At 36.9% G+C, this 17653-nt stretch overlaps 1 protein-coding gene across 4 annotated transcripts in view; it reads left to right on the plus strand.

The window, feature by feature from the left end:
* Positions 1-17653, plus strand: part of SPHKAP (SPHK1 interactor, AKAP domain containing) — a 199609-nt gene that overhangs the window by 23680 nt on the left and 158276 nt on the right. For 2 of the 4 annotated variants that reach the window (XM_017880316.1, XM_017880318.1), the window contains exon 2: positions 6622-6688. The exons of the other annotated variants lie outside the window; for them this stretch is intronic. In XM_017880316.1, coding sequence (XP_017735805.1) covers positions 6622-6688 — 67 coding nt within the window. The remainder of the gene's footprint in view (positions 1-6621; positions 6689-17653) is intronic. 4 annotated transcript variants of the gene reach the window in all.

Consider the following 17653-nt stretch of genomic DNA (forward strand, 5'->3'; position numbering starts at 1 on the left):
CACACATAGAATTGGCCACAAAATTCGGTGTCTCAGACTTTGACCTTTCATACTCCCAAGGACATAACTTCAGCTTATCTCTGGTTCTTCCCACTTCTGGCTACTTTAACCACTTTCAGACTGGAGCTGGGATGTAACTGCTCTCTTGGCACTACTGTAAGTGGTAAAAATCACATCGACTATGCTAAAAAAAGAAATAAGCAAATTACAATTACAATTATCTTACATATGTGTATTTTATTTTCACACAGCCTCTCTGGTCTTAAAAAGAGCAAAGTGGGTAAAGAATGCAGATAGTGGACAATTTGGGCAATAAATTGGAGCTGTTTGAATGTATGGTCAACATTGAACAGAATGCCGATGAATTTCACTGAATAATGGCTCAGTTCTCCGTGCTGCTTTGCTTGAGTGCACAGTCATGGAAGAAATGAATCTGTGTGTTGTCCATTCTGCTGCATACTTCTTGACCTTTTCCAATTGTATCGGTCACAGTGAGCTTCATTAAGCTTGACATGCTGTTATGCCCCTGGCATTTCCGCATTGGTGTCATGCATTCTGCAGCAGGCTAATAACCACGGCTTAATAAAAAGTAAAACTATCGAAAACTCAGTGCCTTGTTTTCTTGGTGACATTTATTTTTTTCTTTTAAGACTTATAATTATCCAACGTAAACAAAACAACTACTACACCTCTGTGGCCACCTAAACAGTCTGAAAATATTTTGGCCTCTGTGTTTTACTTCTAAAACTCTCCAATGAAGGCATTCCCTGCAATTGTGAAACAGACTCATGTACTACCCATTAGCTTTCCTCCATAAGCTTCCCCTCAAAACGACACCTCCTTTACCCCCATACTCATAAACCAAGGTAGTAGAAGTGCCTGCAATGAAACAAATAGACTCAGAATCCCTCTGAAAGAAAAGTCTATTAAAAAAACAACTAAAAAGGAGGAGTAACAGATGTTCTGTTGCTCATTATTCAGCGCTCCGTTCCATTATTATTAATTGGATCCTGCTTCTTTCTTTTTGGAGGCTGTGAGTAGAAAACTTTGGAATATTCAGATATACATTCAATCTTTCCGATTATTGAATTTTTATTTCCGTGATATTCAATATACAGCTCTCTGGAAACATGTAATTTCCTTTTGGTGCTGTGTAGGCAGTATTTTGTAATGGAAAAATCCCAAGTCACGAAATCGAAAGACCTGGGTTGTAAGATCATATTCTATGACCTACTGTGTGACTTTGGCAAAATTAGTTGACTACACTGAACGTGTATATTAATGTTTCCTGACCTGATTCTTATTATTTGTGTACAAAGAAAACTATCAGCTTATGCGAAAATATTTACTTTATAAGATATATAAACTTTATAAGTTATATAATATTCAAATGTTATTTTCCTTAATATCTTGCATATTTTACTTTTATTTATTTTACTGCTTTTCTGTCTCTCTTCTCCAGTACAACATAAAGTCCATGAAGGTAGGGGTGTTTGTCTGCTTTATTTACTGCTGTATCTTGAGCTCCTTGCACAGTGCTTGCTGCCCAGTAGCTTTATTAATCTGTTCTCAAGCTGCTAATAAAGACACACCTAAGCCTGGGTAATTTATGAAGGAAAGAGGTTTAATTGACTCACAGTTCCACATGGCTGGGGAGGCCTCACAATCATGGCAGAAGGCAAAGAGGAGCAAAGCCATGTCTTACATGGTGACAGGCACGTGCAAGGGACCTCCCCTGTATAAAGCCATCAGACCTCATGAGACTTACTTGCTATCATGAGAACAGTACAGAAAAGACGCACTCTCATGATTCAATTACCTCTCATGGGGTCCCTCCCATAACACATGGGGATTATGGGAGTTACAAATCAAGATTAGATTTGGATGGGGACACAGCCAAACCATATCAGCAGCTATTTGTTGAAAGAATAAAAGAATGAACATGCACACAGATTTCTACTTGGTTTTATAATTGCTTAGAAAGGATCATGTTCTTTCTGATTGTTGTACTTCATCCCATTTGGATTGAGTGTTTCAGGAGAAATGAAATGCTTGTGTATTTCTAGAGACTTCGCCTTAGAAAATGAGGAGCTCAGAAGTAAATTTGAATCAGTGACAAGAAGGCCCGGGACGTACAACCATGACGATTTATTGTTGCACTGGTAATTTTGCTTAAAGCAATAAACTTCATTCCATCTACAATGGAGAAGAATTGGGCCAGTACATTAGGAACACTAATAAGAATAAAGCATCCTCTCGGTTCCTATGGCTATTCTATCACAATTGGAATGTAACTACATGTGAAACATATATGATGGATTTGGGGGGCAATTATAATGTAAACACTAAAAGTATATATAAAAGATCTTATTACAAAGTAGGTTTTAAGGGAAAAATAAAAGAGTCTTGTTCTCTTAGTTGTCACATCTTAGCTTAAATCCTTCACAAGGGAAGACATTTCTAACCACAACGCTCTTCTATATAGGACACATTCAGTTCCACTCTGCCTGGAAGCTGGCTAATAAACTGAATGACCTGCTGAGCTTTCTCCCTGAGCCACAACAAATGATAGCTCCTTAATTTTGAGGTTTTGCTTTATCCTCTTTGCCTGCATCACATAGAAGCTCTCTTGCCTGTTTGCAGCTACAATTTGCAACAAATATTACATTTATTGGATTTCTCTCAGAGATATATGTATAGCACTTTTGAACATTTTAGTAATAAAAGAATCATTGTTTTAAAGTACTAAGACATCTGGAAGTCTCTTTACATAATCACCGAAGTTGGACTTGCTCACTTTTTGCTCTTAGTTCACTTTTCTCAGTGGCATCTAATGAGGCAACAGAATAAACCTGCTGTGCCAATGGCTATATGGTCCTAATAATGACGAAACACCTCATCTGCTCAGCCTCAAGAAAATTTCATGCTCTGCTTCCTTCAGAAAAGATGAAATGTGGTTTCCAGGAACAAGTCAACAAGGTTTCTTGAACCTTGACTATTTGGAAATATATGGAGTTATAAAACCTGAAACACATACTTATATCTTATTTGGTTTACAGTCTTTTAGTGAGTAAACTTTTCTTTTTTGTGATTTATATGAGGGCATAATGCTTAAGGTTGCCATTAATAATAGTTGCATATAGGTTATGGCTATTTAATTATCTCCGTTTCAATTATTTTATTACTTGTTACTTTATTAATGATCTACCTTTAGAAAGCAAATAATTCTTACTCCATGAACTGTTGTCTCATCCAAAAAAAAAAAAAAAATAAACAATGGTAACTGCTGAATGAATAAAAAAGGTAATCATTGTTATTCATTAAAGAGACATACTGGTACCATCTCAGGTCTTGATTTCATCTTCTGAAAGAAAATGAATTGGGCAAAGGTAGAGCTAAGAACTAAATAAGAAAACTTTCAGTGAAACCACAATAATTGAGATTAACTTGGATGAAAAAGTATAATTAAACACCTCGCTAATGCCTAATGGTACTTGGGAAATGCATTGTAATTAGAAATATAACTTACACAAAAAGGAGGAATGTTGCTATACCATGGTTTAAAACTGGTTTTCTTAGGTGAGTTAAATAATAACCTTTGTGAATGGGTAATGGGCTTAAAATAGTTTATTTACAAATTATACAAAAATATAATTTAATAAGTAATATTGATTATTCTAATTTCTAAAACGCTGCCCAAGTTAAAACCACCATTTGTAACTAAATTTTTTTTCTTCATATATAAAAACTAAGGGTAATCCCATAAAATCTCCCTAATATTCTTTACAAGTTAGGAATGTTTTAAATGTTGATTTGACTCACATACTTTTTTTCACGAAATGGAAAATGCAGGTATATTTTCCACTTGTAAGCACAATGTCTTTAAATATTACAGCTTCGGACTTACATGAAGACTTGCATATTATCTGTCGTTTTATTAACTATTTATTTATTTTTGGTTGAGTGAATTTATGTGAGAAAAGAGAAAGTAGATGGTTGATTCTATTTTTCATTTTTGCATCTCATTCTAAAACCTGATCATTTTTAAGTTGCTTTTTTAACTGAGCGAGAGTGAGGGGTCATCAAAGATTGACATCCTATTTGCCTTCCCTCTGTATCCAACTACTTCTGATACTTTCTGGGAAGCTTTTCAGGCAATAGGCCACTTCTTTCTAATTTAGTCTTTTCTGCTCACAAATATTATTAAGTCTCTCTTATGCTATCCACATTTTTCTTTAAGCCCGCTGGTGCTATCCTTCTCTGTGTTTTTCCCAACACTGTCAGACAAATGTTAAATGCCTGTGAATTTCTGTTTCAGAAATGTGACAAAATTATTCATCAGTCCTCTTGCTGAAAATGACTAAAATTGCAACAACAAAAAAAAAAATTAACATTTTAAAAGTATTGAAAAGTTGATAAGAAAATAAGGAATTACTGGCTAAATATCATCAGACCACCAAAGATAAACAGAAAATCTTAAATATCAGCCAGAATAAAAGATACGTTACCTTTTAAACAAATAATTAGACTGATACTTGACTTCACCAAAACAACCATGGAATTCCAAAGATAATAAAGTGATACTTTCAAGATGCTGAAGGAAAATAATCACAGTTTAGGATTCCATATCAGTGAAGAGATCTTGCAAGAATAACTAAAGATATTTTATATAGACAAAACTGAGAGAGTTACTTCGCACTGAAGAATATTACACAGGATTTACTTCAAGCCAAAGAAAGACAATCTCAGATATGATATCTGAAATACAAAAAGAAACAAAGAACGAAGAAAGTTTTAAATATTCAGCAAATCTAAGCAAATAATGATTATATAAAACAATATTAATACTAACCTATGGGGTCAAAAATAATAAAAATGTAGGCAATAATGTAAGTTAGGAGAGTGCATTCATCCATTTTCACACTGCTGATAAAGACATACCTGAGACTGGGTAATTTACAAAGAAAAAGAGGTTTAATTGACTCACAGTTCTACATGGCTGAGGAGGCCTCACAATCATGGTGGAAGGTGAAAGGCACATCTTACATGGCAGCAGACAAGAGAGAATGAGAGCCAAGTGAAAGGGGAAATCCCTTATAAAACCATCAGATCTCGTGAGACTTACTACCATGAGAACAGTTATAGGGGGAACTCTATATGAAAAAGACAATATTATTATAAAACTCAGTTTATCTCAGGAATTCAAGCCTGGTTTAACTTTAGAAAATCAACTATTATAATCAATCAAATTAACAAATAAAATTAAAGCAATAGAAAACCACAAATAGACAAGAATTTCCTTAACTAAAACAGGATCCACAGAAACCTAGGGCAAGCATAATACATGGTGGCATAAGTTTAAGGATTTTTGCATTACTCTGCCCAACATTTCCTGAAGGTCCTAGCCCAAGCAGGAAAGAAAAATGAGAACCAAACAGTAAAACATTTAGAAAGGAAGGTACCAAAACTCTGAGCATTTCCAGTTTATTTGATTGTATACATAGAAAATCAAAATAATCTACAGAAAATTATCCATTATTAGCCTGAATAAATAAATTTAGGATGTTTGCTGAATATAAATCAGAAAATTTACGTAAATAATATTTTTTCATATGAGTCACAAACAAAAAAGGAAACCATTTATAATGCTATCAATAAATATGAAATTTCTAGGAGTAAATCTAAAACAAGCATGCAAGACCTTTCCAGAGAGAATTATAAATGGCTTAGATTGGAGATCCTCTTCTGTGACTACAGATGGTTGCTCCTTCATCCCTAATGGTCTCTTCCCCAATCCCTCCACACAAGGCAGGTATCCTGCCTTTATGTCTCTGATATTTTACTACCTTAGTTATTCTCTGGCATTCTCATTCACACAGTAAAATTATGTTGAATTTAATGATGCACCAGTGACTATCAGGCAATGAGATGCAAAGATAATTTTGCTGACTACATCTTATTCACTTCTTGCTTCTATATACATTGATATTATTGATTTTTTTCATAATTATAATGACTTTCTAGCTTTTGAGATTTGAAGTAATATCCTATTGATATGCATGATTTGCATTGCAAAAAAAGAACTAAAGCATGCCTTATAGGTAAGCATTGTGTAGAGACTTAGTTAAAGTAAACAAATCATACAAAAAAGCTGAAATCAATGCTCATAAACTATGCGGTCCTACAATTCTCTCTATCAGAATATTAAGCCTGAGAAACACGAAGTGTGTTTCTTACCCAGATATTCGTAAAACAAATTGGAAAGCCCTGAAAGTTTTATCCAAATGATGTAAATTACCTTTTTAATGCATCAATTATATAAAGCTCAATCACAGACACAAATCCAGCATATTACCCAAGACAGATGTTATCTGGAAATACACCTGCAAACTTTCAACTCTTTCCTGAGTTTTAACAAAACTATTACATCCTCACCATCTAGCTACTTGTGTTCTTTGTAAAACAGCCTGCTGAGATCTGCATCTTTCCTCTTAAATCACACTAAAACTTCTGTTTCTTTTTTTCCCCCTACCCTCTCCTCTCTTGCTTCCTCTCCAAATCTGCTGGTGTTTGTAACTCCCTTATTGTGGTTGTGGTCCTCTCCGTCAACCGTGTGGGTAGTTGAACAAAACTCACCTACCTGCCTCTCTGATGCCTTGCCCACCAGGAGACACTCCCAGGAATCCAGGTTGGTTGAGGGGTGTGGGGTCCAGGGGATTATAAAGCCAACTCATGATCAGGGTCTCCTCTTCCATTCCAGCATCCCATGAGCCCTCTGGGATCCCAGGTCTCAGGTTTTGACTCTGCCCTTGCAAGCTTCCTTGTTTAGGATTCTTCAGCCAGACAGTAAGCTATGCTGCACACCTTACCTCTTCTTTACCATCAAATGTTACCCATTCTGTGCCCAATTCCCCATCCTGCTACCTTCTTCTAGCTTAGATGACTGTAAGAAATCAGGGATTTCAGCATAAGACTAGACAGGTGGCAGACAATTTTAGTTAGGCAGAGCATTTCTCATTCCTCGAATGTCAAAAGGAGGATGGTTTTCTACTTGCATGGAAACCCAGGACTGGCAGGGTGTTTGGGGATACCCCTCAATGACCCAAGTATCCCTCTTCTCTCAACAAGAGTAACCATACAACCCGGTGCAGCCAGCGAGGCAGCTTCTTGTGCAAAGCCTCACTCGTGTCTGCATTGCTCTTCTCTGGGCTCCAGTATCTCAATGAAACCAGAGCACCCCGAAGAAAAACAGTTCTAAAGACAGTTAGCATGGGACAAAAGCCTGTTGTATTCTGTGAGGACAACAGGGCATCCAGGAAAGAGCACAGGCTGGAGTCAGTTTTGTCTAGGTTTGGATTCCAAATTAAGCCTCTTGATTAACTGTGCAACTGAGTAAATGCCAAGCTTGAGTCTCAGTCTCCTTAGAAATATAATAGGGGAATAGCACCTCCCCTCCTGTGATACTGTGAGGTTTTAAAGTGGCAAATATAAAAATCCTGTCACAATGACTAGGGCAAAATAGGTGCTCTAAAAAGTATGTTTATTACCATCGACTGAAGTTATCTCCCTTCGGTAACAACAAATCTTGTAAAGTGAATCGTATGATTCCCACTTAACAGATGAGGCACCTGAAGCTCAGGGAGATTAAGGAATTTTCCCAAGGTCAAACTCATAGAAGTGACAGTCGGGACCCAAGTGCCAGTCTTCTGACTTCTGCATAGTATCTTCACCACACCTTATGGCATAAGAAATTTTCAAACTTTGACATATTTATATCAACTGCCAGTCTTCTCAGGTGGCATATAAATTTAATGTGTAGATACTGTTAGACATTGCCTCATTAATTCTACTGGTTTTAAATATTGCAATTATAAACCACATGCATCTTGTATTGATTTTTAAAAAACAGAAAATATGAGATTTCCACTCATGGTTTATATGTATGATTTCTACTTATCTGATAGATTCACTAACACTGGTATCTCAGGACTATAGACTCTCACAGACAAAAGCATGGAGTTATAATTAAAAGATCATCTTTTTAAACTTACTTAAAGATAAATCACATGACTTTTTAAATGGTACCATTATTGACCCTACCACATTTATGGAGCACTGACTAATTGTCAGGCATTGCACTAAGTATATTGTGGAGTTCAATAGTGAATCAGATATTCTTTTCATCTCAAGAACTAAATAATAAATTTAGAAATAAAATATGTCAATTTCAACTCCACTTAAATTGGAAAATCCCCGTTCCTTCAATCTAAAATGCAAATGTGCCTTAAGATGGAGATTGGTACATATTAACATTGAGGGGTGAAGATATATTTACTGAATTTTATTTTTATAGATATTGTCTCCAAGAGGAAGAAAAAATCCAATTCTTTGTCAGATGTATAAGTAGCTTACTGGCACTATTCACAGTAGCAAAGACATGGAATCAACCTAAATGCCCATCAAAGACTGGTTAAAGAAAATGTGGTACATATACACCGTGGAATATTATGCAGTCATTAACAAACAACAAGGTCGTGTCTTTTGTGGGAACACGGGTGGAACTGGAGGCTATTATCCTTAGCAAACTAATACAGGAACAGAAAACAAAATACTGCATGTTCTCACTTATCAAAGATGAGAACACATGGACACAAAGACGGAAACAACAGCCAATGGTGTTAATTTGAGGGTGGAGGAGGAAGAGGAGCAGAAAAAATAACTGTTGGGTACTGGGCTTACTTCCTGGGTGATGAAATAATCTGTACACAAACTCCCACGACACAAGTTTACCTATGTAACAACCTTCACATGTACCCCCAAACCTAAAATAAAAGTTAAAATAATATAAGTAGCTTGCTAGAAAATACTCTCACTCTGTTTAATACTATAATGACAGATATATGTGTCACTTTTCCAAATCTATAGAATATGAACCATGGGTATTGGGTGATTACGATGTGTCAATAGGGATTAATCCATTGTAACAAATGTACCACTGTGGTTGGGGATATTGACACTGGAGGAGGTTGTGTGTGCAGGAGCAGGGGGTACATGGGAACTCTCTGGACCTTCCTGTTAAATTTGCTGTGAACCTAAAACTGCTCTAAACATAGTTTTGAAAAAAAAAAAAAGAAAACCAAACAATTTCACTAATGCAAAAGGCAAAAACAAAAGCAAAAAAATCTGAGGGAAGAAAACCTAAGATGAAAAATATGTCTGGGATGTTTGTTATCCAGGGGTCATGTAATTAAATATTCTCCAGCCAATGATTGTAATGAAAATGAGTAGGCTCACAAGCCACACTTTAGAGGGGTCCTAAGTTCGCCAATTACTGCCCAGTGTAGCCCCATTGACCACATTTTCCAGAGAAGACAGAAACTCAGTCTTTGGTAGGTACATTCTTTCAGTTTTCAATTGTTGGCAGCTAATTTAAAATATTTAATACTGTGCAGGCCAACATGGCTCCCCTTTCTCAGTTCTGTTTATACTCTCATTGCTAAATGTTTTTGATATAAAACTGTCTCTATTTTAAGTTTACTGTATTTTATTTATAATTTTTTAATATCTAACAAGCTGTACTTTTTAAAGTCCTAAAAGGAAAATGCATTCATGATGGGAATTAAGTTACCTAAATTAAGTGGAAATAATCTACAATTGTAATAATAGAAACTCAAGGTACATTCTGAAGAGACATTCACTGAATCCTAACATGCCTGCCAAAATGAGAGCCAAAATCGTCCAGGCAAAGTTATCCTCCCAGCCCTTTCTTAAGGAACATTCTTTAATCCCATTTCAACATACTGAGTGTTCAGTTCTTCTTTAACAATTTTTCTACAGGGTTTGGATATTTTTAAAATACTCCCAATAATATATACTAAATGTATAGAAACTATAGAAAGGGGCAATAAATCCAATAAAGGGCTCAATAAATCCTGGAGTCCACTAAGGTAGTTAAAGAAAAATGAAGCCAGTAGCACTGGCCGTTCTTACACATCAGGAGATTAGAAGATACTGCTTTCAAGAGCATTCCTTTTTGTGGTGTGATGATGTTGTTGTTTTAAACTGTGTCAGAAACTCTATCCAGCCGACTCCAAAAGGTTTGTTGTCTCTTGGTTTAAGTCTCATTATCCAGAATCAGTGAAGTGCTCCCTAGGATTGCCCAAGTTTGATTTCATTTCACCACCTATCTGCATATACAACTAGAAATCATTTGACAAACTCATCCCCCAGAGATATGGGGGGAGGCAAGATATAGACTCATAAACAATTATCTGTGATAAAGGATCCTTCTCAGGCTTTTGCCATGGGATGTTATCTTTGGCTTTAAGGCAGTATGTGCTGGCTTTACGGGTTTTGTCACTTTTTCCAATCACATCAGTCCCCTTTACTGTGGCAGCTAAATTATCTGTTATCTTTGGTGGGGCCCATGACAACTCATCGTCAAAGCCGTAACCTATGTATTAAGATTGAAAATTTCATTTGATTTGAAAGGAAAACATTATTTAATAATCAGAAAATTTCCTCGGAACTCTTAAGTGTAATAGAATTTCACGTTTCCTGTTTCTTCATTTCACATGCCTATTTGTTTATAGGCAGCAGATTTTGAAATATCTTTATATCACCCATTTTAAAATAAAGAACCTTTTCTAGTCACAAAATAATATATATTAAAATATAAATAATATAGAAAGGGGCAAGAAAAAAATCACAAATAGCTACATTATCCAAAGACAGCTGCCATTAACATTTTCATATTTCTATGTATATGAAACTGTGTATGTATTTGTTTTAATGAACTCATTGATTCAACAAACAATTCCTGAGCATCTACGCTATGCCAGGCATTTTTCTTGGACTGGAACTATATGGTGGAAAACCAAAAAAAGGTAAATTTATTCATGAAATTTATAATCTGTAGGGCACAGGGTGGGAGCAGACAAGGAGAGACACATAAAATAAATAATAAACACAGTAAACAAATACATTCTATAGAACATTGGAACATCATACTGATACTGAGAAAAATAGATCAGGGTAGGAGAGACCGGGCAAACAGAGATAAAGGGGACTGTGTGGCAATTCTGGTTCAGGAAGTCAGAGGAAGTCTCACTGAGAAGGTGACAGTTGGGAAAGACCTGAAAGAAATAATGGAGTGAGATGTGCAGATCCCAAGGCACAGAGCATTTCCAGCCGAGGCAACAGTTAGGGAAGGCCCTAAGACAGCAGCTGTGCCTGGCCTGTTTTAGGAACAGGGAAAAGGCCAGTGTGGCCAGAGTGATTTGATAGAGGGAGAAGGCAAAAAGATAAGGTCACAGAGGTAACAGAGGGTTCATGCTTGTGGGACTTGGTAGTCCATGGCAAGGACTTACAATTTTACTTGAAGTAAAATGCAGACTTCTGCAAGTTCTTAAGAACAGAAATGACCTAAATGGCTGGGCCTGGTGGCTCACGCCTGTAATCCCAGCACTTTGCAAGGCTGAGTTGGGCAGATCACCTGAGGTCAGGAGTTCGAGATTAGCCTGGTCAACATGATGAAATCCCCGTCTCTAAAAAAGAAAAAAAAATTAGCCAGGCGTGGTGGTGGGCACCTGTAAACCCAGCTACTCGGGAGGCTGACACAGGAGACTTGCTTGAACCTGGGAGGTGGAGGTTGCAGTGAACCGAGATCGTGCCACTGCACTCCAGCCTGGGTGACAGAGTGACACTCCACCTCAAAAATAAAAATAATAATAATAATAATAATTAAAATTTAAAAAATGTTTTTGAAAAAAAATAGAAATGACCTGAATGGACTTGTATTTTTATCATCATTATTATCATTTTAGAGACTGGGTCCAGTCCTGTCGCCCAGGTTGGGGTTCAGTAGTACGATCATGGCTCACTGCGGCCTCAAACTCCTGGGCCCATGTAATCCTCACACCTCTGCCTCAGAGTAGCTGGGACCATGCCATGAGGCTCAGCTTTTGTGTGTGTGTGTGTATATATATATGTGTGTGTGTGTGTGTGTGTGTGTGTGTGCATGTGTGTGTGTGTACATATTTTATATGTACATATATTTAATATGTATATAGTTTTATTCATGGAGACAGGGTCTCATTATGTTGCCCAGGCTGTCTTGAACTACTGGCCTCAAGCTATCCTCCTGCCTTGGCCTCCCAAAGCACTGAGATTATAGGCGTGAGCCACTGCACCTGACCCAGTCTTTTATTTTAAAATAATACACCCATGTCAATAGCTACACAGCGTAATATTTTACACTCAACTGTGTTCATTTAACATGGGAACATTTTCCCATGACATTTTTTAGGGCAAAGAGGCATCATCTTCATGTCTGTATACTAACCTTAACAATTTACTTATTGGGGAATGTATTTCTAATTTTTTGGTTTTTTTCTATTAAGAATAATGAATTGAATATCTCAGTGTGTAAGTCTTTCGTTTGGTGTCTATCATCTAAAATAGATTCCTCATGGAAAGCATTGCTAACAGGCATGCGTGGATAAGAGTTGTGGAAAGTATGGACAGGTTGTTTTAAAAAATGTCTTATGAATGTGCATTCCCAGAAGCAATACGCAAAGCAACACTTTTTTTTTAACTTTTATTTTAGGTTAGGGGGTACCTAACCTAAAATTAAGTTAGGTTTGTTATATAGATAAACTGGGGGGCTTGTGGTACAGATTATTTCATCACTCAGATATTAAGCGCAGTACTCGGTAGCTATTTTTCCTCATCCTCTCCCTCCTCCCACCCTCCACCCTCCAAAATGCCCCAGTGTGTGTTGTCCTCATCTAGGTGTCCATATGTTCTTGTCATTTAGCTCCCACTTACAAGTGCTAAGATGCAGTATTTGGTTTTCTGTTCCTGCGTTAGTTTGCTAAGGATAATAGCCTCCAGCTCCATCCATGTTCCCACAAAAAACATGATCTTATTCTTTTTTCTGGCTGCATAATATTCCAGTAACATTGTTTTGATTAACAGAATACTATATGTTTTCTTAATTTCAGAGAGCAACAAAATTCATTCCTTCACTTATTTATCAACAAAGATTTCTTAAAATGTACACTCTGCAAAGCAGTCCCTGCACACATCAGAATGGTGTACACTCATGCTCTTCACATGCAACTACGTTTCTTCTCGCTCCTTTTTTACTCCCCTTCACTTCATTATACCATTTTTGTTTTTTGTTTTTTTGTTTCGTTTTGTTTTGTTTGAGATAGAGTATTGCTCTGTTGCCAGGCTGGAGTGCAGTGGGGCGATCTCGGCTCACTGCAAGCTCTGCCTCCAGGGTTCATGCCATTCTCCTGCTTCAGCCTCCCGAGTAGCTGGGACTACAGGCACCCACCACCACGCCTGGCAATTTTTTTTTTTTTTTTTTTTTTTTGGTATGTTTTAGTAGAGACGGGGTTTCACTGTATTAGCCAGGATGGTCTCAATCTCCTGACCTCATGATCCACCCACCTCGGCCTCCCAAAGTGCTGGGATTACAGGCGTGAGCCACCGCGCCCGGTCCGTTATACCATTTTCATATGACTGACTTTAAATGTAAATGATCAACATGAACGTCTTAAGCCAGAGTTCATGTCCAACCTTCAGTAACATTTCCTCAATTCAATTCCATTTGGTGGTGTTTGTGATAAGTGAAGCAGAGCCTCCACAGAACCGTAACTCCCGGAATCCCTAGAAGGAAGAATTTGCCAATCAAATTGAGAAGGCAAACAGAAAAAGAAAAAAATACATTAAATACAAATAGTTATATATATTTAATGTAATCATTAATTTTTTGCCAATAAAACTAACATTTTAGCAATACAACTACTTTTCTCTAGAAACACTTTCAATTCATGTTTTTCACTAATATCAGATTAGTCCTCTGTAAGCTTTAGAGCTTTGCTTTAATTATCTCAATATTTTCCCATGATAATTGATATAAAACTTCGCATGAACAGGTTGCATCTTTGTATAGTCTTAGAATAATTGATTAAATTCTATGTTGTCTTGGACTTTTAAAAAAGCCTTTGTTATTCTTCATTTTATAATATAACGATAATAGTTAAGAGTCAACAGAAGAATAGAAATTTCTCATTGTATATATTTTGGAATCCTAGTTCTAAGAAAAGTGTCGCTATAATAAATATTTATGCAATCTATTCAAAAACCTGCATATATTAATGTTGAATATCAAAATGTGCTGAAAACCTATCAAGGAGACTCTTAAGAGTGAATAGATTTACAGGGCTTAATGTGGTATTATTTCTCAGTTTCGTATTAAGTGCTTACCTGTGCCAGGTGCTACATGACTCCTTTACAGGAAGTAACAACATAAACCACCACAACAGTCTCATGACAAAGCTTCTGTTATCATCTGCGTTTTACAGGTGAGAAAACTAAGGTTTAGAGCGGGTTGAGTAACAGATCCAACTCCATCTCTCTAGTAACTAGTGGAAATAGAACTTGCCCTTAGATTCTTGAATGCCAGCACACTAGGAACTGGCTTTATTTAGACTCATTTAGATGACATGGTCACAGAAGCAAAGAATTAAAAGGAGTGTTAGAGATCACAGTGGAAAATAACATGGTGTTGACAGCAGCAACTGAAATCTTAGATCTGTTATTTGGCAGCAATATAATCTTGTCGCATTAGGCTGTTCTTTTGCTATAAAGAAATACCCGAGACTGGGAAATTTATCAGAGGAGAGGTTTAATTGGCTCATGGTTCTGCAGGCTGTATAAGAAGCATAACACTGGCATCTGCTTCTGGGGAGGCCTCTGGAAGCTTACAATCATGATGGGAGACAAAGAGGGAGTGGGCATGTCCCATGGCAAAAGCAGAAGAGAGTGAGAGGGAGGTGCCATCCACTTTTAAACAGCCAGGTCTCAGGAGAAGTCACTCACTATTACAAGGATGGCACCAAGGAAATGGTGCTAAGCCATTCATGAGAAATCCACCCCCATGATCCAATTACTTTCCACCATGCCTCACTTCTAATACTGGGAATTATAATTCAACATGAGATTTGGGAGGGGACACATATCAAAACTATATCACTTGGATTACATGTTAACCTCATCAATCCTCAGTTTCTCCTCTATAAAATGGGTATAATAAAATTAGTATGTAAAGCACACTCTAGAGTGCTCAGTACCTGCTGTGCATTAAATGAGGGTAAATTCTGTTAGAAGTCATATAAAGAAGATTATATATCAGAGTGAGGCACCTGCCCAAGTGGTTTGATGGAAGAACACCAGAATATGAAGCAAGCATGGTAACATACATTCTGAATGTACCTGAACTACGGTCTAGATTTAGCAGAATGCAGTGATACACATAGTGTGCTTTGACTATCTGAAAAATAGATACCTATTTTTTTTTTTTTTTTTTTTAGAAATAAATAACTCTAGGCTGGGTGCGGTGGCTCACGCCTGTAATCCCAACACTTTGAGAGGCCAAAGCGGGTTCATCACCTGAGGTCAGGAGATTGAGACCAGCCTGGCCAACATGGTGAAACCCCATGTTTCAATACAAAATACAAAAATTAGCTGGGCATGGTGGTGGGTGCCTATGATTTCAGCTACTTGGGAGGCTGAGTCAGGAGAATCGCTTTGAACCCAGGAGGTGGAGGTTGCAGTGAGCTGAGGTCACGCCTCCTCCAAGACTAGGCCAAAAGAGCGAACTCTGTCCCTCAAAGAAAGAAGGAAGGAAAGGAAGGAAGGAGGGGAGGGAGGGGGAGGGGAGGAGAGGAGGAGGGAGGAGGGAGGAGGGAGGGAGGGAAGGAAAAGAAGGAAGGAGGAAGGAAGAGGAAGGAGGAAGGAAGAAGGAAGGAAGGAAGGAAATAAAAGAACTCTAGGGATAAATATTTCTATAGTAACCATCTAGTGGTATTCACGTATAAATATGCACATATTCATGCAAAATTAACTTAGCAGCAGGAATGTGTACTTTCTATCTTACATTAAAATAATGTTTTTATACACATTATTTGTAGGACACACGTTTTGAAAAAATTCCCCCATAGCCTTCATTAAAATGAAAGAGAAAAGAGAAAAGGCTAAGTCATCATGCTCACTTGATGATCCTTTTTCAGAATGAGGGATTATAGTTGAGGTCTTGGGAAAGCCTGAGATTGTGAAAGAGCTTTTAAAGATATAAAGCTAGTAACTCTGTACAGTGATCAAACCATAGGAAATAACTTGTTATTGTCTCCTTAATGAGAGATAATATATCAATTTACAAAGCACAGATTGTTCAGTAGGTGTTATTTATATTGTTATATGATCTCCAATAACTTTCTGTTTGGAAGTACAGCTGTTTTCTTCCATTAGGAAGTTTACCATTTGATTGCCTTTTCTACTATAATCCAGATATTTTATATAGTAGCTGCTTAAGAAGAGATTTCACATTTTACTGCATATATCTGATAGCGTTGCCTAAATTAAAAAAGTATTAATTGAACAATATTCAACATAATGTTTTAGAGAAAACATTATACTGGCTATTGAGAAAAGATTTCAGAACTGAAAATAGGGAATTTATCTGCTGTTGATTTTTACAAATTACATTGCAAATGAAATAACAATACTAAATAGTGTCTTTGTTTTCATCTTCTTTTAATAATCAAGACTGAACTAGAGGATAGTTAAATTTGAAGCCATTCTTTCTTCTAAGAATAGGACACTTGTTTTATGATTAATAATGAATGACCTGTTTATATTTTGATTTATTGCCACTTACCAATACCTCAAAAAGTGAAACCCACACTCAGGTCTGCAACAACATTTTCACCAATCTGAAGACAAAAACTGTAATAAAATTTTCTCACCCATCTTTTCTTGAAAAGAAATCCTGGATAATCATTCCTGGATAATACATCACAGTTTCTTGCTACACTGTTACAAAGCCCTTTATTTGAAGAATCATGGTTAAAACAGAAATATAAAGGGTTTTCTTGAAGTTTATTTGGGAAAATAAAAGGTTGGGCCCTTTATAACATCATTACTGCCTTGGTTATTTTATTTTACTGGTCTAGGAGATTAAGAAGGCTGGGATTTATTTTCCAGCTATGGAGCCACCTTTAAGTATTGAAATAGGACATACAGTGATAGTTTCTAAATATTTTCAAGGTTTGATAATGGTTTCCTATGACACATTTTCTAAAATCCTACAGAATAAATGATGATTTTGTAGGTCTTTCAGCTACCAATGAGTTGGTGACATATTTAATTTGAATGAATGACATGACATGTCCAACCTAGGAAAGAAAGAAAAAAACATAAACTTCTTATCTAGGAGATGAAACCAGAAACATGTGCACAGCAGTAAATGAAAAATTTTGCACTGGATGCATATTTACATTGGTAAAACAGATTTTATGCAAGCTATTGCAGTAGGAGAGAGAGCTGTCAGTGCAGAACTGAGGTTAACTCCTAATACAGCAGGGACTAGTGGGGATTTATACCCCACAGCCAGAGTGAAGGGGTGAGTGGACAGAAAATTACTAAGAGGGGATGTCAACAGTAGGGGATTCCGGCCAGGAGCTGTGGCTCACGCCTGTAATCCCAGCACTTTGGGAGGCCAAGGTGGTTGGATCACAAGGTCAGGAGTTCGAGACCAGCCTGACCAACATGGTGAAACCCTGCCTCTACTAAAAATACAAAA

The sequence above is a fragment of the Rhinopithecus bieti genome, unplaced genomic scaffold (assembly GCF_001698545.2).
Source record: "Rhinopithecus bieti isolate Rb0 unplaced genomic scaffold, ASM169854v2 scaffold_12480, whole genome shotgun sequence".
NCBI classification, from domain to species: Eukaryota; Metazoa; Chordata; class Mammalia; order Primates; family Cercopithecidae; genus Rhinopithecus; species Rhinopithecus bieti.